Source organism: Parasteatoda tepidariorum, chromosome 6 (assembly GCF_043381705.1).
Source record: "Parasteatoda tepidariorum isolate YZ-2023 chromosome 6, CAS_Ptep_4.0, whole genome shotgun sequence".
NCBI classification, from domain to species: Eukaryota; Metazoa; Arthropoda; class Arachnida; order Araneae; family Theridiidae; genus Parasteatoda; species Parasteatoda tepidariorum.
Window position 1 is genome coordinate 69953409 of NC_092209.1, and position 24531 is coordinate 69977939.

At 28.2% G+C, this 24531-nt stretch overlaps 1 protein-coding gene across 3 annotated transcripts in view; it reads right to left on the reverse strand.

Annotated features, from left to right (window-relative positions):
• LOC107455371 (formin-2) overlaps positions 1 to 20874 on the reverse strand; it is a 64456-nt gene extending 43582 nt beyond the window's left edge. Inside the window, exon 1 of one of the 3 annotated variants that reach the window (XM_016072918.4) lies at positions 19012 to 20874. In XM_016072918.4, the coding sequence (XP_015928404.1) occupies positions 19012 to 20416 (1405 nt within the window). In that variant the 5' untranslated portion in view covers positions 20417 to 20874. Of the gene's footprint in view, positions 1 to 7669; positions 7888 to 19011 lie in introns of those variants that run through there. The other 2 variants (XM_016072909.3, XM_016072943.4) reach the window with 2 other exon arrangements.
• Positions 20875 to 24531: the final 3657 nt, after the last annotated feature.

The following is a 24531-nucleotide window of genomic DNA, read 5'->3' on the forward strand; positions in this document are numbered from 1 at the left end:
TGTTCAAAAACATTATTTTCTGTTTGTAATTTTTTGTCGGTCCCTCAAACCTTTAAACTTCATTGATATTTATGAAAAACCGCATGATCTAAAGATGTCTGAAGTTATAAAATGATTATTTTAGTATTTGAGAAAGATGAAAAAATGTATTAGTAGAAGTGTTTCCATTATTTCGTCCACCCCCTGTATATACACACACAACACAGGGGTTGTAGGACATAATAAAAGAAACACTTATACTCTAACTCATTTATTCATATTTCTCAAGAAATATTTAGAGAATTAGTTAGTATTTAGGTCATGCGATTTCTCATACATATCAATAAAGTTTAAAGCTTTAAGATGTTTAAGAGTTTTTTCAAATTTTAAATTTTTTTTTATTAACTAAAAATTACTCTAAAAATTTTGTTAAATTTTATTGAATATTTCAGCAGTTACAGTAAAAAAAAAAACGTAAGTATAAAAAAATTATTATTATCTTGTAAAAATGATCATTTACTGATATTTCAGCTGGACTGATTTAAAGATAATTAAGCTTCATGAATATTTAAGCTAGGTTTATGAAATTTTGTACATTTATTGCATATATTAAACAATGTAATTTATATAAGTTACAATAAGCTTATCGCTATTTTGTTTGGCATAAGGTGTTAAAAAACATCTCTTGTCGTTCGTAATTTACTAAACAAAACACTTCTCAGAAGTTATAAAATTATTTTCAAAGTATGTATTTCTTAAGAAGTATGAAAAAATTAGTAGTATAGAAGTGTTTCCATTATTTTATCCAACCCCTGTATGTGTGCATGAATGTGTATATATATATATATAACAATTAATTGTACNAAAAAAAAAATATAATTTTTTGCTTATGAAGAAGTCTCAAACATGTTTGAAATAAATGTAAAACGTGTCTAAACTTTTCTACTAATAAAATATTCTTCTAAAAAAAAAAAAAAATTCGAAATCGTAGTAGGTAAACTTACTGTGTTTTCGGCAATTCAAACTGCTATAAAAGAGATCAATTCCGAAATAAGAAGTTTGGAGGCACTGTTCTAAACATCATTTATTAGAAGATAAAACTTCTTGAAGAAAAAGTTTGAAACTTTTTAGTAATAGGATAGAAAAGAAAAAAAGAAGAAAAAGGAGGTAAACAACAGACCTTCCTCAACACTTTTAATCTTTTAGATCTACGAGATAAAAGAGAAATACGGTTCTTTCTCTTTATATTTTGTTTCATACAATTGCGCTTGAATTCTCTTTTCAAAGGTTTACGTTTAGCCGCAAAAAGTTTGAAGAACAAGATTGCGATGACAACCAGGAACAAAATACACCAAATTCAAGACATTTTTTCCCCCAATTTATCCAAAATTGTTAAGTGTACAGATTTAACGAGCTGTAACAACCATACAATAAACAATATTTGAAAGAAAAACAGTTAAAATTAGAAAAAAGAAAACATTAAGATTTGTTTAGACATTAAATTGTACTATTTCTTTTAGGGTTTGGAAGTTAGTATTTTACTCCATTACAGCAATCTTTCAAAATCACGCCATCAACTATTGAGCGAAACATTGCAAAAATTGGCCAAATTGGCGATGTTTGTGAAATAAGGGGGAAAAAATTAATCATTATCATTTCTGATGATCATTTATTGTTGGTTAAAACAAGCTAAATCACAAAACCCCCTCCCATGCGCAAGAAACCGTCAGTCTTGTTTGCTTTATCTTTGACTTTTATTGCAGTAATTCTAGGTTAGGTAGGAATCTAATTTTAGAATTAAATTCAAATAAGACATGGAACTTTGAAAAATAAATAAATAAACTGGATTCATTTTTTTTCAAAAAACTTTGACCAGAATAGTGTATAAGAATCTTTTGTACAGCCTTTCTGCGGTCGAAACTTTTGACTAAACTTTTTGATAAAAATTTTTTTCCAGCTTATTTTTTTCCCAACTTAAGCTTTTATTTCAAATATTTAACATTATTTCAATATTTTGAAAAAAAAATTTTCACAAAAAATTGACAATCAGGGGATTTTAGTGTGTACCATTTAACTTTTATTTCAAATTTGATATTATTCCAATTTATTCATGCATTTTTTTGCACAAAAAAATTGACAATCAGGGGATTTTAGTGTGTACCATTTAACTTTTTATTTCAAATTTAACATTATTCCAATTCTTTTAAAATTTCTTTTGCACAAAAAAAAAAAATTGACAATTAGGGGATTTCATTGTATACCATTTAACTTTTTATTTCAAATTTAACATTATTCCAATTTCTTTTTTAAATTTCTTTTGCGCAAAAAAAAAAAAAAAAAAAAAAAATGACAATCAGGGGACTTTATTAGTGTCTAAAATATTGCTCTTATTCCCTTACACTCTATCAGTGTAAGTAAGTATACATCCCTCCCCACTTCCCCCTTAAGTGCTTACATAACAGTAGAACGGCCCCTTATTTGGATAATTATTAACTGTATTACAGGTGCGAAAGAGGAAAGGTTTTTGTGTATGTTTTTTTTCCCTTTCTCTTTTACGGTCAATTTCCTGTTTCCCGCATGTTCGCATACGTAACATCTGAACAGGGTAGTATTATCCACAAACAAACTTGGTTGACTACAGAGTTACCGGGATGTCACGTGAGAATATAGTCTCTTTAATAAATTCAATCTCTTTTATGAGGGTAATCGCTTTTATATAAGAGTAAACTATTTTTATTCTCTTGGCCGGGGTGGCTCCACAGAATAAAACGAGCAACTCTTAAAGAGCCAAACACGGTTCAAATCCCAGTAGTAGCTTTTCGAATCAAGTTCTGCGCCTGGCTCTTACCGTCCACAGTGCAGACGTAAAATACTAGTTTCCATAGAACGAACAGGAGTGTTAGTTTCATTAAAAAATGCTTCGAATTGGGAAATTTGTTCCGATGTTCGAACCAGGAGTTCCCTTTGTTTTCTGGTTTGATTCGAAATTACAAGACAGGGAACTTGATAGCGCAAATTCGATAAGGGGATAGTTGTTCAACGCCAGTATAAGAATAAAAAGTCTCAATCGCAAAAAAATATGAAATTTCAAATTCCTTTTTCTTTTGCAGATATCTTTTCGTTTTACGCCAACTAAAAATATTCAGATTATTCTTAGGGGNGGGGGGGGGGGGGAGAAAGAAGACATGACGAATTGTGCTCCGCGAATATTTCAGCAATAAAAATAAGCATGAAACGAAGAGGAAAAAATGTTGGAGGGAATCGCATTCTTAGATCCAGAAACATAAAATATTATTCTGCATACTTAGAATGCAGAAACATACCGTTAAAAAATTTTTTTTGCAGACGATATCATTCATTTTTATATTTATTTCATCTCTCTAAGCGCGGAAGAATTTTTTAATCGAAAATATACTTGCAGAAAATAAAAACACGAGTTCCACTTACTACTGCATAACAAAAATAATAAAAAAGAAAGAAAAACAACGTCTGTGGTGGTTAAAAGGATAAAAATAAGAACATTAAACTGGGAAAATAAAACTTTCACCATGAAACTTGGTATTTCTTTTTCGTGTAAATTAATAAAATATAATGCAAACGATAGAAAAATTATCACAATTAAAAAACGATTACGGAGATCGTAAACGAAGCGCACATACTTTACAACCATTGAATATAAAGATACTGACTGAAAGCAACAATTGTTCATAGTATAAGCCAATTTAGCTTTCATATCTGTTTGGTATGTAACATGCGCTTAGATACCATTTGGTATATATAATACACTTTGGTATATAACATACAATATGTCACAATACCGATGAAATAATTTTTCTTGCATTCGCTATGTAATTTAAGTTTTAAGTTTGGCAGAACAGTTCATATAAACAAGCAAATATTTCAATAATTTTCTTTTGATTGTGCTTGTTAATTGACATAGGTAACAGTTTAGTCAAGAATTATATTTTAGTTGCGATTAAATGATGAGGCTTCGTAATAGGTAAAAAGCTATCTGGATTATGCAACTAAGTGCCAACAAATTACACTATTTTGGAAAATAATATAAATGCAATATTAGTTAAATGAGGTTAAATTGTGGCATCAGTGGAATTTTTTCATCATGGGACCCAGGGTAAAAAGGAAAGGAAAAGATCTTAACATTAAAAGGAAAGAACTTAAATCTTCTGAGACCCAGTATTCAATATATTGGACAACATTTTGTATAATATCACTTAAAAAAACATCTTGTGATTTTTTTTGAAAAGAAAAGATGCGAAAAAAAAGCGTATGAAATCATAAAATTTTATCTTAAATTTTCAATATATTAGCAACATTTCGTACGATTTCATAATTTAAAATTAGTAATAATAATTTATGATTTTTTTAATGAAAAGAACCCCCCCCCCAAAAAAAAAAAGTATAAGCAATCCATAAATTTATCTTAAACCATCTGAGACCAGCATCCAAAAAATTGGGCAACATTTGGTACAATTTTATCATTTAAAAAAATAATATTACATGACTTTTTTATGAAAAAAAAAATACTAAAAGTGCGTAATCATTAAATTTTATCTTAATATTTTATGATTTGTTTTTACTTTGTGCAATTTTATTTCACTTTGTATGCTTATGCAAAGCGAATGTCTGCTTAAAATTACAATTAATTTTATTTTCGTTATTCGTAATTTATAAAAACAATAAAAAATTATAAAAAAGGGAAGAAATTCGATTCAAGCAATATTTTAGTCAGTTTTATGTTTAATAAATAACTTATTGAGACTAGTAAATTTTTTTCAAAACAAAAATATAAACAAATACACTATAAAAATAGCCTACAATATGCAAAAATTGCTAAAATTTAAAATTCATCATTTTTATGCAATAATTAAAAATAATTCATTGTAGCCACATTTTTTGAATTTACTTTTTTCTAAGTTACATACTTTTAAGTAAAATCTGTATTTTATACCATTAAAATCAGAGTCGCAGGAAGTAAAGCAAATAACATTTATTACTGAAGTAGATATCTTAAGTTTTGAAACATTAAATAGAACATCGATATATGGTTTGGCATTTTCTCCTTAGCTTTACTTTGCCTTTACTCTTAAAAATCGATTCTTTCTTAGGTGGATATTTGAAGACGTAGGTTTAGGCGATGTATAATTCAAATATGAGTGGGCATACGCGCACATTGAACTTTTTACTTTTACATTCAAATTGTACGTGGTAAGAATTAGCAAACTCATTAAAATAGAATACATCTATCAAAATGCATAAATTTTGTTAGAATGTATCGTATTTTACAATTAAGTATTTTAAAACACAGAATCATAACTTTATCATCAGATTTTTGAGCTGAAAAGATTAAATAAATTAATATTTTATTTAGTTTTATAACCGACGTTGAGCAGCCGACCCAATTACGAGATTGTCAATGTTTAACTCTGCAGTCTTGTAATATTGAACCCAACCCAGAAGACAAGGGAACTCCTGAATCAAACATTGGTAGAAAGTCGCCTTCGTCTAGGTCTTTTTTGGTGTAAATAACCCGCATTTGCGTTACATGGAGAAAACCACGAAAACATTCCATAGTTAGCCTGTCAGCAAGAGGACTCTAACCCATGATTCGTCTACACTGATAATACTTTACCTCTGCTGTATGGACAATGAGAGCCGGGAGCAGAATTCTTATCATTCAGCCACCGTCGGGATTCGAACCTCGACCAAACTGGCCCCTGAGTCATCGCGGCTCCTAATAATTTATGACTTTATTTTAATTTTATAACTGTCGTTGAACAGCTGACCCAATTTTTGAGAACCAATGTTCAACTCCGAAGCCTTGTAATTTTGAACCAAATCCAGAAGACAAGGGAACTCCTGGACCAATTATTGAACGAAATTCGCTTTCGTGGAGGATTTTTTGATGGAACTAACCCGCATTTGCGTTACACGGAGAGGAAAAACATGAAATCCCCTACGGTCAGCCTGATGTCAAGGGAACTCGAATCCATGATGAATCTACCACTGAGGATATTTTACGCCTGCACTGTGGTCGGTGCGAGTCGGGCGTGGAATTTGTATCGACCAGCCATAGCTGGGATTCGAATCCGCTTCAACTAATTGGGAGGCGAACGCTCTGTCCCCCATGCGAAAAAATCTGCAAAAAAAAATAATAATAATAATAATAAAATAAAAAAATAAATCTCTGAATCTGTCAATTTTTTGGTACATCCTTATTAGAGATATGATAGCCCTCAGATATATCAGAACTTTTTAAGTGCCCAAGTTAAGTAAAATATAAGTTAGATATTGTATCAATAATAAACTTAAGTACACTTAAGTTTATTGCTGATAACATATTTAAGTCAATAAAAATTTAATTTACACTTTTCATTCCCCTGTTTTCACGCCACTGTTTTCAAGACAAGTTCTTAAGTCTTCACGACAAATGCAAAAAGGAAAATAATGTATTACCAGTTTAATTTTTTTTTACCCCATTAATTTTTATATTTGTTTATTTATTAATAATAAATTATTTTACAGTAATACGGAATTTTCATGTAATTATTAATAAGATATCGAGATTCTGGTAAAAAAAAATGAACATTTTTAAGCTTAGTCATAGCATCTAAAGTTTTAATTAAAAAAAGCATTGATTAGTTTTATTGACAGAACAAATGGAGCGACGTATAAGAACTGTTGCTCCTCAAGACTTCCTTTAGTTGTTCCAGAAACTTATATAATAAGTTGTAACTTTTCACTTGATCACATGTTCTCGCCCACGCTCCAGCTTTATTAATAGCATTTCTGAATAAATTTTTTCTAAACGTAATTTGTAGCTCAGGTTAATAGTTTTTTTTCCACTCTAATTGGTCTATAAGCTAAGAAATACGCATATAATATTATTAATCTTAAGTAATAATTCCCTTTTTCATGTTATCGATATTTCTACAATAATAGAAAATAAACTAGAATTAAGTTTAAAACTGAAAACGATTACGGAAATGCGTTTTTTTTTTACAGAATCGTTTGCTCAAGAAAGAAATAGAAGTTTTTATTTTTCTTACTTGAAAATTTTTTTATTAAAAGGCACTTTAGATTAATAGTGGATAAAACATTTGAACATCCTCAGCAGTTCTTCATTCTGCAACTCCTCTGCAGAATTAGTTTTATTTCAATGTATTTCTCGCAGAATATATGAATGAGAAGTTTTTCAATACGCTTTAGCTATGTTAAAGAAACATTGTGGCTAAAGAAAATAACCACGAATTCTACAGAATTAGTTTAATTATAACACATTTTTCTTAGAATATATGAACGTAGTATTTCTATATTTTGACTCTAGACATTAATGATAGAACAAAATAAGCAAGAATTCTGTAGAATTATTTTTACTTTAACATATTTCTAATAGTTTATTTGAACTTAAAATTTTGCTGTATTTTGATTCTATATTATTGATTAACAAAATAAGTCAGGAATTCTACAGAATTAGTTTACTTTTAACATTTATTTCATAGAATATATAAAAGTAGAGTATTTCTTTATTTTGATGTTAAGAGGCATTACGGATAAACAAAATAACCATTGATTTTACTGAGTTAGTTCCATTTTAATACATTACCCATTGAATAAACACATACAGTTTAAGCGATATGTGACATTATGAATAAACAAAACAGTCACTTACCGGAAAAAGCAAACGGCGTTATTCCGCTAGACATACAGAAAATGACCATCAAATGAAAACTAATGCCTCCATCGAAACGAGCGGTAAACAAACATATTTTACTCGCCTTTTTAAATAACGTGACACAGATGGAACTCCGATAAAAGGTGAAATCAGCATCGTAACTACGTGGCTGGCTAGTCTAGTATTCAGAACTAAATAGTGCCAGCCTCTGACTCATTTCCACTCAGGATCTTTTTTTAAAAGGAGAAAAAACCGGCGTTTTAATAGCAAATGGTAATCAAACAACAGATATCGGCGAATCTTTTAATATCTTTTTTTTCCCCACCGATTCCGATTTGTTTGTTAATTCCGGATAATCGGTATTATCTTTAGCGGAGAATCGTTCGTCTTTGTAGTTCTGGCGGATTAATGAATGATAAAATAAGCTCTTATTGATTAATTTTTTATGACCTACTTATGGAAACCTGCGCATGAATTATTAGTTTTTTCGGTGAATGTTATTTTTTTAATGGAACGAAAAGTAAATAATTGAAATTAAAAAAGATGGATTGATTATTCATATACTTTTCTACTGCATATGTTCATTAAATAATTGAGTAATTTATGCTTAAATTATTGATATGTTTTACTAAATAATTAGATTTAATTATACTTTGACTTTATCAATTATGTTGTAAATTGATCTAACAATAAAAATTTTTTTTTACGAATTAAGTTAACTAATATTAAAAACGATACAAAAATGAATTGTCATAATCATAATTTTTCCTATTTATTTGATAATTTATCTATTCATGTTTACTAAGTGATTAGATTTAAATATAATTTGATTTTATTAATTATATTGTACAGTACTGGAATATTTATTTTTTCCTACTATACATACATTAATTAGATTAATGAGCTATTCATGCTTATTAAATTATAGATACATTTTACTAAATAATTAGATTTAATTTAATTACAGAATATAGTTACAGAAAAACGATATGATTTCTTTTTGTGGAATTTAAATTAACTAACTAAAATTAAAAAAATATATTATGATTGGATTAACTATAGTTTATTCTACTACATATGTTTTACATAATTTATTTATTAATATGGTTTCCAATATATAACATAATAATCCAATACAAACAATATCGGTAATAATGACAAATATTAAATAATAATAATAACTAAATTTTTTTAATGCGGAATTTTCTACGGATTAAACAAGTTGTACAATTATGTGCACTTAAAACCCTCCGATTAGTTTTATTTATTATTCAGTTCCCGAAAATGCGGAAAAAATAAAATTGATGTTAACCGCTCTCCTATATAAACTTCAGGAAACCATATATTTCCAGATTTTGAGGTTAAAGAATCCAAATCCGTAGAAAATATAAATATGCATATTTTCTACGGATTTGGATCCTAAGCCAGAAAATGTTCGTTTTTGTGTCTAATATAATAACTTAAAATATCGTCGGCAAAAACTAATTAGAATATTAGAGGCTAGATACTCGAACCCTATTTATAATTCAGTTCCCGAAAATGTGGAAAAAATCAAATTAATGCTAACCGCTCTCCTATATGAACTTCAGGAAACAATATATTTCCAGATTTTGAGGTTAAAGAATCCAAATCCGTAATAAATATGTATATTTAGCCAAAAAAAAAAATGTTCGTTTTTGTGTCTGATATAATAACTTAAAATATCGTCAGCAAAAATTAATTAGAATATTACAGGCTAGACACTGGAATCCTATTGAAGATTGAATCCTAGTACGTGAAAATTCGATCATTAAGGGGGGGGGGTTATAAAGGTGTTCGCTTTATTTCGTGTATTGGCAATATTTATGTCAAAATAACGTGAACATTTCGTGTAAATAATAAAATTTAGGTTTCTTCTTTTTTTATTTTATAGATTTCATAGAAAATATTTCTTTGTTCGGTAAAAACATTTATCAACTTCAACCTATACTTGTTCTTGGAACTTTTTCAGCAGGTGGAATTTCATCCTTTCAGTTTCTAATATTTCTATTGTTTTTATAATAATTAAGTATTATTATAGTTTCAAATACTATTAATATGACTTTAATTATTATTGCTATAATTATTATTATAACTGTTATGAAAATGAACGAGTGGCAATACTGTTGTTTATCGCAATGAAATGAAGATTTAAATAACACAAACAAAAACAAAATACGATTTTTAAAAGCTAATATTCACTCATGTATGGCGGGGAAAAAAACCCAGATTCATTTAAAAGTTTTGAAAGTCGGATAGAATTTTGCTGTGGTCTCCCTGGCGGTAGCCATTATGGTAATTTTGACGAAGTTATAAGGTTTGGACATAAAGGCCGTTTTTGTTTAATTTTGCTTGCCCGAAATACAATTTTAAATTTTTTTTCTTATCTGACGTAATTATCCTATGCATATAAACTACCTAAATTCAGAAGGGTCTACTTCAGGGCTCGAAAAACAGGGTCGCACCTTTAAATAAGCAAACCTAGATTAGCGCTTGGCGTCAAATTCAAGTTTATGATTTATATAATCAAGTTTATGATCAAGTTAAATTTCACACGAAATAGAAATTTGCATACAATTGGAAAATACAATAATTATTTCGTATAATAATGATAATAAAAAAATTTATAATCTTAATAAAAATAATTAACCTTAATAAAAAATTATGTATTATTACCTTGCGCAAATCTAATTTTCGGGCTAATCCAAAGCAAGATAAATCAGATACGGTTTTTTACTTCAGTGTAAACGTGCCTTAAAAATATATTCCACTGACCTATATTAGCGCTTTCATTTTTTCTGGCAACTCAAGCTCTGGAAATATGACAACTTTAGTTAGGAAAATATTTCTAAATCATGTTTGAAAGATATTTAGATACTTGATATCCGTTTTTTTTTCTTGCGTTACATGTTCTTGTATGTTTCGATTTGTGTTTTGTTTAGTATTTTTCTTGATTTTTACTTGATAAAACTTCATTTTTGAATTGTTTCATTTTTAAGTTTCAGTTAAGTTTCAATTTTCCTATCACACTATTGTATTGATATATTTTTCTTTGGCTATATTAATGCAGTATTAGAAAGCACTAATTTTGCGGATATAATCGTTTGAGCTGATGATTATATATATANTATATATATATTTTTTTTTTATTGACGTATTTGAATTTTTCAGACGTATTTTATTATTATTTCATTATTTTTCGAAAAAGTTGCAATCAAAAGTTGAAATTTGTGCAACTATTTCGCTTTCACAAGTGTCTGTTTCTGGATATCATTTGTATTATTTCCCCCGAAGATAGATAATAATAGAATTCTACATGAAAGGAAGTGACTCATCATTTTAAAAATGCGTTGTTTTAATTAAAAATCTTAATTTTAATTATTTATAGCAAATTTCGCAGGGAATTTAATCACATTTAAGCTTCGACAAAACATATTTATTAACAAAGCTTAACAAACTACAAAAAGTTCGAATTTTTTTCAATACCTAACAATTTATTTCGTTAGAGAAACTGCATTGTATTAAATAATAATATAAATAAATAAATATTCGAATTTCTTGTTACATTTAAAAAAAAAATGATATAAAAAAGAGAATATTTATTAATCAGGAGACAAATCGAAATTAACAATGATTTCGATTGCAACAGATGTTAGAAAGATTTTCTATCGAAGCAGAACTGAAATACCACTGCACTGAGCGATACAGTGCATTGTTAGAAGATCGACAGCTTTTTTTTTTTCATGAACTTTTTGTTAATGCTCTTACTCTTTTATGCCGGATTGAGGGGAAAAAAAATTGTATTTCGAAGCTCTTTTGAAGCAGGGAAATCGAATTTACTTGATTCCGATTAGTTTAAGTTTTAAATTAGGTAAATTATATTAAAAAAAAAGAATTTATGGATCTTACGAAAATTAATAAAACAAATATTTATTGCGAATAAAAATGCAACTCAAATGAATATTTTGACAATTATCTAATTTAAAACTTAACACAAATTTAATTTATCACATTTGAATGTCTTTGCGCATTTCATTGAACAATTGGAAAAGTACAAAAATTCTAAAACTTAATTTATTTAGCTCATTTGAAAAGCTATTTTAAAAGATATGCAAATCAACTAATATAAGTATAACTAATATATCAACTAGCATAAGTAGTAATAGTTTCCTAGTTCCACAATATTCGTCAGAGAATCTTTACGTACCATGTTTAAAAATTAGCGAGTAGCTAGTTCTTTTCTTTTAAATGGTTTTGTACGATTTGAATATCTTGTACAAATAGTTTTCTAAAATTCCTTTCTTCAACTGCTGTGCTACAACATGACATGTAATTTTAAATAAAAATATCTTCAATCGTGTCTATATAAATTGAGTTTTATTTGGTAAAAAAATTCATATTTACCGAGGATTAGGCAATAATTTTAGGGGTAACAAAAGTATAAATTTAAAAAAAAAATAATAATAAATATTGAATTGTTTTTTGTAAAAAAGTTCCAGCATAATACGTCGAACGCGATGCACTATGCGTTTTGATATGAAGGAACAAGTGAACCTGCGCGCGCAGTTGATTAATGGATTTGCTCATTCCTATCAAAATATTTTAGTAAAATATTATACCGACAGGACTGTGTAGGGGAACTGGTCTTGCATCAAACAGGATCTGGGTTCGAACCCCGTGCAAGGCATGGATGTTCTTTCATTCTCGGTACTATCTGTCTTTACTGTGGGAACAACGTTGGCCCACGTAATATGGTGCCTCTGAAAGAGTGGCTAACAAATCTACCCTTCAGATACCTGTATTGACGATACCTCAATACAATCACTCCGATACGATACCCTCAATACAATATGTATGATGTCGGAGTTAGAGTCAAACATTTCAGTTATTAACTCCACAGCTCTGTATTTAAGTGTCAACTCAAAAGTATTAAACTGTATTCAAGTATAACTCAAAGCATAGCTATAATTCTGAAATACAAGTATGCATCCCTTGCCTTGAAGAATTTAAACAGACTTGATCGATTTTTATTTCTTTCTTAATATATCCGTTCTTTGATAGCTCTGTCGTTATAGGAGATAAAGCTTTATAGCGAAAAATATACAATTTTCATAATTGTTGAAAATATCATTCATAACTGTAAGCTTAAGTTTTGCCTATTTTTAACTAGAGTCCTCTATACTACTTATGAAAATGGCTAGAAATTTTACTATGAAGAAAAGCCACAGTTTTTTTTTTCAAACACTTCTTTTTTCCCAGTTTTGTGAAAATAATTTTTTAATATTTGGGAAAGTTCTGCATATGCTGCATTGCCTAAGCTAATAGAATTGAATAACTTTAGAATTGTTAGGTTACTTGCAACTCGAGAAGAAGTGAAGAGATTATGACTAAGTATGTGATTTAAATCAGATTTAATTGGTTATCTTCAAGTGACGTCAAGCGTGTGTGTCGAACCTGATTGGATACTGAATCGACAAATGCCACGATTTTGTTCGACGATGTTTCACTTGCCAATGATTGTCATTTGGCAAGTGACATTGATTTGAAATTAAAATCAGTCAAATCAATTGGATCACTTGCAAATTGATCCAATTGATTATAATGATTTTTTTATCTACGCGTTGAAATCTAATAGAATTTGCGCTTTTTATAAAAGTTTATTTTTATTATTTTTTAATAATTTATTTTTAAAAAATTTAGTTACAATTTACATTAGCGAAAGATCCTTGAAACACACCCTTAAAAAATTTGACTTAAATAAAAATTGCCATAAAATAAAAAAAATAAAAAATTGCCAATTTGGCGGTATTTTTCTTTTTTATTCGAGAAATAATTCTCTATCTGAGCAAATTTTTTCGTTTCCAGACAATACAGCGTTAGAACAACTTTTCAAAGGTTAAAAAATTAGGCCACTAACATTTTCCATTTTCACAAAACAGTGATATTTCTTCATATTGATATTTTGCGTCATTTTTAGAATAAGAACAAAGAGGAATACTTATATATAATATATATGTATATAATATATATGTATATAATATATATGTATATAATATATATGTATATAATATATATGTATATAAAATAATGTATATAATATATATGTATATAATATATATGTATATAACAGGGTTGGCAGGTTTTTGACATGTGACAGTTTTTGACAGTTTAAACCATAGTTTAAACCGTCACGTCAAAAACCTCACTGTCAAAAATGTCGAAAATGTCAAAAACCTATATTCATATGTGAAATTTAATTAATACATAAAATTTATATATTTTTTATAAAGGATAGTGTTTCTAAATATGTTCTAGAAAAAATAAATTTAAAATTTTGAAGAAACACTTATATTTTGAATAGTAACCAAAATCTTGTACTTTTGAAAGCTCACATCTTTTGTAATATTATGTATTCATTTTCATGTGTTATTGAAAATCTGCAGTGATATTATTAAGAAATTTATTTATAACCAAATTTAGTGTATAGTATAGATTATACTAAAAATTAGACATTTTTAAAGATAAACATTAGCAGTTTTGTACATTAGACATCTTTTAAAGAAAAATCTTTTTAATATTCTTTTAAATCTTCTTAATAATCTTTTTAACATAAGACAATACAAATTTAAGTGCTTTCTGTTAAATACACAGAGTAGTTAGTGTCGATTTACAGTATATTCAGCCTATTCATTTACTATGCTGAAAATTTAGTTTATCCAAATACTTGTGAATTTCATTTTGCTGAATACTATATAGTTTTGTTGAATATCTAAATATTCAGCTGTTGAATAATTACTTCTTGCTTTCAAGATATGCATTATTTGTATTCTTAATACAAGTGGAGAAAAAAAAATTAAGAGATAAAAATTGTTTTAAAATGATAAGTGTAATAATTATAAATAAATATAATAAACAATATGAATTATATTTATCATTATTCACAAATATAACTACTTTTAAATTCAAATTAACATACTGGATAATAAAGATATTCGGTATAACATTAAAAAAAATTTTTTATACACTTGTATCTTATATCAAGTTTGTATTTATACAACATAACTTGTAAGTTCCTTATAAATATTAGTTATATGTTCCTTATATGTCAAAAATGCATAGTAATAAACTTTTAATTTTCTTAAGTATCAAAAAAAAAATTTTTTTTTTCAAAATATAAATATTTAAAAAAAATTTGTGCAAAATTTTTCTGCACATGCATTTGAATATAAATTTCTGAGATTTTAAATCTGTTATTTTACCTTAATTTTAATTAAAAAATATTTTAAAACCTGCTGATTACCTATAGTATAATTAAATTTCAATATAATGCATGGTAACTGTTGGTAGTTTTGAAGTTTATATATTTTCTTGGCAAACTTCAGTTTTTGACGGTTTAAACCAGTATTATACCCTTGTCATGTCAAAAATCACTTTTTGACGTCAAAAACCCAACCCTGGTATATAATATATATGTATATAATATATCTCTGAATAAGAACAGAGAGCGGTCGTGACGTAAAAGCTAAATTTAACTTATCAGTCATAAATAACTATTTCAAACTCGTAACAGTTACAAAAATATATTATTCGTTAAGAAGATGTCATTTCATATGGCAACAGTGCCTTGGAAGAACAGTTTTAAAATATCTTTTTTAGGAGATATTTCAAAACGTGTTTTACAGCTCGTTTAGCTATCGTCTGCATGATGTCATAAATTCTATGAAATTTAAAATATAATTTATTGCTAACTCGAGTTTATGCGATACCTTATATTTAGATTAAGTACATAGTGAGAGCTATTTTTTTGACATTTATTGAAAGTTTAACAATAAAAAATAAATAAATAAAAAAACTATAGATGATTTTTAAAATGACTTATATATTATTTTTCATGCTTTGTGTGTGTCAGCAATATTGCTATACGAGTAGAAGGTATTTAAGGTTTTGAGTAAAAAAAAAAAAAGTGAAATATGACGAAGATATTAATTAAAACTCGCTTTTAATTACATCGTATTAAAAATGTTCATAGCACAACAAATTTTGAAAAATTATTAAATTTTTGAAAAAAAGAATACAAATGTTACGAGAAATGTTTTTAAACGCATACCAATGCTTATAAAATTATTATAATAATAAATAATATGATTAAAAAAATAAACATTTAAAAACTTTATAAAAAAATTTCACAAAAAAAGATTTTAAATTAAAAATATTAAAACTATTTCAAGCAACATTGGTCCAAAAGCTTTTTTATGATCAAAATATTTAAAATTAGATTTATTCAAGGAACGTTCAAGGAACACTTTTAATTAAGTTCAATTAAATAATTGCATTAATTAATATTCCACTAAATTTACAGCACTTTTTATGAAACATGATACAGATAAGTACATTATGTATGGTTAACGTATTAATTAGGTTTCTAGGATCGATGTAATGTATATCATAAAGTATTAAAAAAAAATCTTTTTAAGAATTTGGAAGTCTACTGTCCATGTAAAGCTCATATTATTCATAAAAAAATACAAATGTGTGAATTTAATTAATAGTTTTTTAAAAAAAATGTTCTGATTTATTATTTACTAAAAAAAGTTAAACACTTCGATATTTTATTCTAACACACAAATTTTTCATGCTTAATTATTCTAGAGAAAGGATATATTTAAATAAAATGATGAATGTCCATGCATTAGGATTAAGCAATACGACAGAAATTTTTAAAAAAAGTAAAGGGATTATTGCGAAACAATAACAAGACACTTGAGTTCCTATACATAAATTTAGTTAGATATAGAAACTCCAGAAGACACTAGAGAAATTAAAAGAATCGTGTTTTAAAAATTTCAAGGTGGGACATACTTGAAGAGATTCAAGAATTATTTTGATACTTTGGGAGTGATGCACAACAAAAATAAACACAGAGTGTGTCGTAATAACCACTCTTAATATATACTTCGGTGATTCTTGAATTTAAAAAGAAAAAAAAAAGATTTTATCTATTCCTTGAAGGTTCATATTATGGGCAGCAATATTTAAGAGAAAAAAAAATTGAAAATGCTATAGAAATTTGACAAATCAATATTGAGGAAAGCATGTGCAGAAAACATCAAAACCTGTTTGATTACTGGTTGGAACTTGAAGATATTTGTACTTTCTATTTCCATCAACAGTTAAAGAGGTTTTGCTGTTTTGTATACCCGCTTTGCTTAATAGTCATTTGTCAGATTTTTTATGCATATCCTTTTGGATTTTTTTGAATTTAATATCAATATTCGTCCTTCGTAGGCACATTTTTTGTTGACACTTTTCAAAAAGGAAAAAAAANAAAAAAAAAAAAAAAAAAAAAAAAAAAAAAAAAAAAAAAAAAAAAAAAAAAAAAAAAAGAATATGTGTATACTAAGGGGAGACGTTTCGAAATAATGTAGCGCAGAAAAACCTGAAATCATTAGTGTTAAAAACAAGTTGATACTCAGAAACAATTCTTAATCTCCGGGTATTTCCTTGTCTTCTGGGTTGGGTTTAAAATTACAATGACTTCAACATTGATAGTTGCAAATTCAGGATTAGGAATAAAATAAAATCTACAGCTGTGACGATTCGCAATTTCTCTCGCAAACTAGATTTGCTCAATTCAAGTTTAGGTATTTAAGGGGGAGAAATATTATTTCATTTAAAAATGTGCCTGTTTAGATTATTACAGTTAAACTACAGTTTAAACTACAAATTTTCATGTTTAAGAAAATGTAATGGTCGACTGTAGGAAAAGAAGATTAAATTATTAGCATTTAATTAAGTTGGTTTTCACCGACAAATTTTTATTTTATTTTATAAAAAGTTCTTTGGTGTAAGTAAATTTAGTGTAAGTAAACAAAGTAAAGCAGCTGTACAGTTGTCATGTCATTGTTCTACAATAAGATTTGAAATCATTGTTTTTAAACATTCTTGACAAATTGTATTACTAATTAGGGGTCTCAACCATGTATTCGCTTTGCAATCATTTTTTTAAAATTTTTGATGATAAAAAGTTTGTAACAATTAAAAAGTATTCAATTGTAAGATTCAAAAACGTTTCATTGTATTAACACTTCAGTTTGCAGACATAATTTCTAATTCTTTTGGGATAAAATTTAAACTTAATCATCTTACTTCGGCGACAGTATTTTTTCTTTAAAAATTCCTAATTAATTTTAGATAATTTCAAAAAACTCGCCAATTAGATTATTTAGTAATGGTGCGAAAACTTCTAATAATGGTTAGCAATATTGTATTCATCATATTAATTGCATAAGTTGATGCAGTTTTACACAACATTTATTATAAAAGTGAATATAACTTATCTGCTGTTTCACAACTGTTAAACGGTTAAGACAACGTTTTAAATATGTTTATCATGAAATGTTGAGCAATAAGGTAATATTGTTGGATTATTTTATCATAAAGGAACACCTCTTTTAGCTTTAAACATTTAATTAGAAATAATATTCGAAAGTAAAAACCTAATAATCGCTAAGAATAATATTAAATACTAATATTACAGGTAAATACAGTAAAATCAGGGGTAAAGAAATATTTGAAGGATAAAAGATACTTTTATTAATTTGATACTGATAACAACCAAAGAAATCTCTTTAGGAATAATTACTATTATACTATAATTTAGGAATAATTACGATTGTGTTAGATTTTGTTTTGTTTACGATTTTTTTCAATAAGAATCCACTGAAACTTTTAAACATTCTGCTTAGCATAAATAGCACCTAACTTAACCTCATTTTTAGAATGCATTCAGTGACCACTGTACAAAATGGACAGAGACAAGGTAACTTGTGAATCATTTGAATATGATCATTCATTTGTGGATAGTACAAGGGGAACCACAATGTTTTAAATATACAGGGTGTTCCGTAATGACTTCTCTTTATATTTAGAATCCACGTTAACGAGTACATACATTAGGGCCCACAAATTAATATTTAAACAAAGAAACGCATTCAAAATCTGATAAGATACTACCGAGGAAGGCGGGGAGGAAAATGTAAAAACTTGTTTTGTTGCAGAAGGAAACAGAGGAGATAAAAAGCCATTATTAGAAACGCATCCGAATCTAAAACAATCGAGCACATTTTTATGCTATCATCCCCATCTTAGCAATTTCAATGGCCGTTTTTGCTTTTCTCTCTTTTGAAAATTAATTTACGCTTCCTAATTCAGTTTTTTAATGAGAAATCTAAAAATATATATTAAGGGCATTCATTACGAAACACCTTATACTAAATAATAACTTAGAAAATGTAATATTTAAAGTTGCTAAAAAAACTCACCTTCAAACTTCTCATAGAGGCTGAAGTCCAATTTTTCAGGCACAAACTTGGGTCTGTTTACTTTAGAGTCTATGGTAGCCTTGTCCAGAGTGAGTGATGCTACCTTTCGGAGGACATTACCATCCAGCGGCGGCACATCCCCATACGATGAATGTCTTCTCGACGGGGAGGGGGTGTGTTGCTGCTGTTCCATTCCAGATCCATACAGATTCGCTGGTCTCAGACATTCCTCCGAACCAGAGATAGCCGATTTGCCGTTCTGCAGTGACGGAGTGGACGAAGGCGGTGGGGCAGCATACTTATGCGGAGGCAAAACCACTTTCCTGTGTTGTGTCAACGTAAAGGGTGGCAAACCAGAGTCCAGCGAACCTCTTTGGTGTTGCTGTCTGTATATGTTCAAGTTCCCGTTCAACTCGTGAATGTCCATGCTGCTGGAGGACGAGCTGGTGCTCAGGTCTCTTCCGCCACTGCTGTAAGACGACGACTCAGCTTCGGCATGCGACCGATATCGGCCGTCATATCCCATCGTCGCAAAGTTCGGATCAGATTCGGCTGGTGTTCCTGGCAATGACTGCGACGTGGAGGGCGGCCTGCTGCGAATCACGCCCGCTTCCTGCTTGTTGACGCTTTCGTTGTCCTCACAGAAGACTGTGATATCGCTGAGGCTGCCAGGAGACGCATCTTGCAAGGTGACTGTGCCATCGTCTAAGATCTGAGAGTCACCTTCTATGATAGAGTCATCTTCACCTGCTTCACTCGGTGTGGGTAAGTGACTGTGTGTGTCCACGTAAACAGAACTGGACATAGAGCTGCCAGGACTTGGCGATTTTTCGGCAACAGCAGCAGCATGCTTCCTCTGGTCGGTAGACTGCTTTTTACCGCCACCCTTTTGTTTGTTTTCTCCCTTGCCGAAGCGAAACTTGGCATCTTTGGATGCACCCTTGCCTTTCTTGTCACCGGGTTGACTACTGAGATTGCCCATGTTTACGGAGTTGTCATACTCCAGAAGCGTTTTCTCGCCATAGTTAGCACCATAGTGGAACCGGGCGTCTTCATTAAGAAGCTCGTACGCCTTTTCTGAAGAATCGATTTTTGAGAAGCATGTTCGGAGGAGTTCATTGTGCGGTGGGGTGGAGTTGCCGACGCCCGCGCATGCCGGAAAAGAGCCGCCCGCATCTGCGTTGCCATAGCAACGATGGGGCGTCCCTTCCGAGTTCCTCGTGAGGCCATTCATGACAGCATGGGAGTGCTGAGCAGCTGAAAATTCTTCGTCTTGCACTCGGGGTAGATCGAAACGCCAGAACAGCCATCCGTTGAATCTTTGAAGAGTTCTGTCGTAAGTGGGGAGATCGGTAGTTGATTTCTCCATCGGGGCGAAAGGTGGTGACCCAGTGGCTCGGACCATCACTCAAGCATGTCGCCGGTTGTGTATGTCGGGGATGAGATTAAAAAGTAAACTTATTCCACACTTCTTTTATTATAATCTAAGCCCATATTTTGTTCAATTCGATGATTTAAATGGAACATTAACAGCAAAATCGTTTGCAAGAAAATAGCTTCATGGATGAAGTATCATAATAATTTTAAATAAGTTTATGAATAAGTATTTTTAATATAAATTGATTATATAAAGAAAATAAAGTTCCTCTTATTTTGACTAACTTAAATAATCTTATTGTATTTATGGTATAAATAATACCATTGTAATTATGGTATAAATAATACCTTTAGATAACTTAGGTTAATACGTATTAACATAGAATTTTTAATATAGTGATAATTATATAAGCCCATAATTGCTCAATTCGAATATTTAAATAGAAAAAAAGAAGAAAAATATATCTTCAAGGATGAAGTACCATAATACTTTACAATTAACTTTTTGAAGTAAGTATATTTAATGTGATAAGATTAAATAGAGAAAAATAAAGATTATGTTAGCTTAATTATCTAAAACAATATTTCATAGTATGAATAGTATTGTAAATTTAAAAAAAATCATATATAACTGATAATACAATGATGAGGTTTAATACGACAGCATAATATAAATAAAGAATGCTTATGTTTACGATAAAAATACTATATTAATTACACTATAAAACTATATACTATATTATACTTTTTTAACTCTATAAATATTAACATTTCTTTGATCTGTTATACACACAGAAAGTCGCATTTTTATTGTAATAGGGTTACATATGTAGAAACAAAATTTTTTTTATAATTGATAGTGTAAATATTTTTAGTGTTTTTATAATATAATTATCAGTAAATGATGATAAACTAATAATGAATGATTGATAACAGATTGATAAAAAAACGTTTATATTGAGATAGTACAGGAAAAATTAATAAATAATTTTAATTATGCATAAATACGAATAAACTTAACGTAATTACCATATAATTGTTTGTGGCAAATAAATTATTATAGTATAATTTATGATGCAGTGAAAAAAAATGTTTATTATGTGATAAGATTAAACAGAAATAAAATGTAATAATTAATATTAGTTAAATTATTAAAATAATTGTTTTAAAGTAAGAAATAGCTATAATAAATAACTAAATAGTTCTTTTATAATATAAACTATCTTAGTTGTAGTTTAAATATACTTAAGAAAAAGAAAATCTCCGCTTTCTTAAAGTAATGATAGATATAATAATGAAAAGATAATTAGCACTATCAACAAGACGATAATTTATTTTTAAATAAAAATTATAGTAACAAAATCACAATTTTATTGATTAATTTATGACGCATTAATCAATAAAACTTTCTCGCAAATTAAGCTTATATTACTGTATAATCTTGCATCAATCAACAACTAATTTTAAAACAATTGTAATAAAAAACAAGTAATTGAACTTAATGGTATAAGAAATTCAGTATTAATTATTATTGATTAATTAATGCATTTAAATAAAAAAATGTTATTAAATATTTAAGGAAAATAAATTATGAGGTTTAAAAAAGGAAAAAAAGTAACGATTTATAATTAACTTTCAATGGACTACAAGCAGCACTTCGTTGATTGACTATTAACCAATGTATTAATACGTTAGTATTGTTATAATAGAATTAGAAGAAAATGAATTAACCAACGGAATTTATATGATGATACAGCATGGTGAAAACTTGATAGTTCATTTTTCGTTAAAGCACAAAAGTGTAGATGTTTTTTGCACTAAAATTGTTCCAAAAAGATGTTTCATGGAGCCTGGAAGGAATAAAAAAAATTATTTAAGAATTATTCAGTATAGGGTTGTCAAAAAAAATTTTTTTTGTTGCAAGTTTGCCGTTTTTTTCCTTTCTTAGCCATATTTAGTAACTAATTTCATAAAAATAAATTAAGTTTATATATTAAATAAATAACGGGTTATTATTAACTGAACATTAGTATAACTACAAGTTTCAAAACTCACCACTGGTTTAAAAACAAAAAAGTCCGAACTCGGAACCCCTGTGACGCTTCCAAGGAACCTAAGAGTTCTTAAGGAACACCTTTTGGGAACCGTTTCATAAATGCACTATTTAAACAAATCGACGAATAAAATTACAGAGCAGACGACATAGAGGGATAAAATTATTGAAAAAGATTAATTCATAACCTTTCTTTATATCGAGTTCTAATTATGAAAGAAAATATAATTTTCATCTTAAAATATAAAAATAATAGCATTAAAATTCATTAAAAACAGTGGTGGGAAAAATTTATTCAATAAACATGCAAATAAATTTCAGATACGTTAACTTAATTGGGTATAATATAAAAAAACACAACTACTTCCACTTAGTAGGAATAACATTTACCATGACGCAATGCTAAATTCTATGCCACTATCCACATAAATCGATTATTAATCAAAAATCGAATATCAATTACTTTTCTTTATAATGCAATAAAATCTGGCGAGCAGCTATTTAAACGATCAAACACTTCGTTTGTTTATTTGTGGCTTGAAGTTAGGCTCGCAGAAAATGCCGTTCATGGGTTAAATTTAGTAGGAATAACACAACCTGTGACGTAGGCTATAGTATACCCAATTTATGTGATTAATTTATAACTTCTCATTTTTTCTTTTTGGCTTTTAACAATGTAATTTTCTACTTAAAATGAAACAATAATAGAATTACAATTTATTAATCATTCACAAATGTACGCAAATCTAAACAATTATAGAAATAAGATTACAGACACGCTGGCATTAAGCAATAAAAGTGGGAATAACTTAATTAAAATTAATAGAGTCTTACTTTTTTCCACAAGTGCCTCGCCTTTTAACGAGAAATGACAATATGATTTTCAACTTCAAAACAAAAATAATTATAGAAAATTTAAAAAAAAACGGGACTCAATTTATTAAAATTTAATTAAAATCTAAAATACACAAAAGAACTTACAGAGCAGACGATTCATGAGATAAAAATGGTGATAACTTTACTGAAGTGAATAAATTTCTCAATTTTCTCTATTGATTAGCCATGGCCATTCAATAATCTTACAAATCACCATGACAATGAGAAATGAATAAAATAAACGAATTCCATGATCGATTTTTAATATTTCTTCTTTTCAAAACATACATAAAAAAGAACAAAATTTTCGCATACTATTTAGTTTCCATAACAAACTAATTAAACAGAAACAACAATTTTGAGAGATTCGACAATTTGTAAGTGACACTTTAAAAACTCATTCTGAGTCATTCATTTATAAAGTTAGATGTAAATATGTGATTAGAATCTAATAACCATGAAATATATCAAGCTGTCTACATAGTGTAATAGCTTTTCTCAGAAAGGTTTTAGCAACCATCATCAAAATGTTCTAATTAATATAACTATTGCACTCTTTACTGAAACAGGAATATTTTAAAGGGACACAATACCTTTAAAGGAAAAATCTTATAATATTTTATTTTATTTAAACTGATATGAAATTTCTTAGCAAATTTTCGAAATTGTTCTGCGTTAGTTTTGAAATGCACGAACAATTAAAAGGAATTTCGTTTGATAAATACTATTAAATTTAATAAAAATTATGTGTTATTAAAGAGTACTAAAAGTAACCAAAAAATACTCTTGCGTGTCAATAAAAATGTTCTAATGATCTAAAACTGCATAATAGGAATAACAGCAAACGATCAGTTTTTGTTTAACTTCAGTAGAGTATCAGACAAAAAAATCACTTTAAAGCATTTCTTTGTAAAATTACAAGTTTCGATACACTCAAACTACAACAAAAAATTTGTAATGATTATTTCATTAATTTAACAAAATTTAAATTTCATAGGAGTAGAAATCCTACTTTTGAGTAAATTAATCCAAAACCGACTATAATAGTCATTATATGCTTTAAAACAATTTTATTGATATTAGTATTAATATGACAAACATAAATTTTTCTATACACTTTAGACAAAAAAATAGAAAATTTGATGATTATCAAAATTTTGTTTCCCTTTAAACAGAATAAATTTTAAGAAAATATAACCAATATTTATACCAAA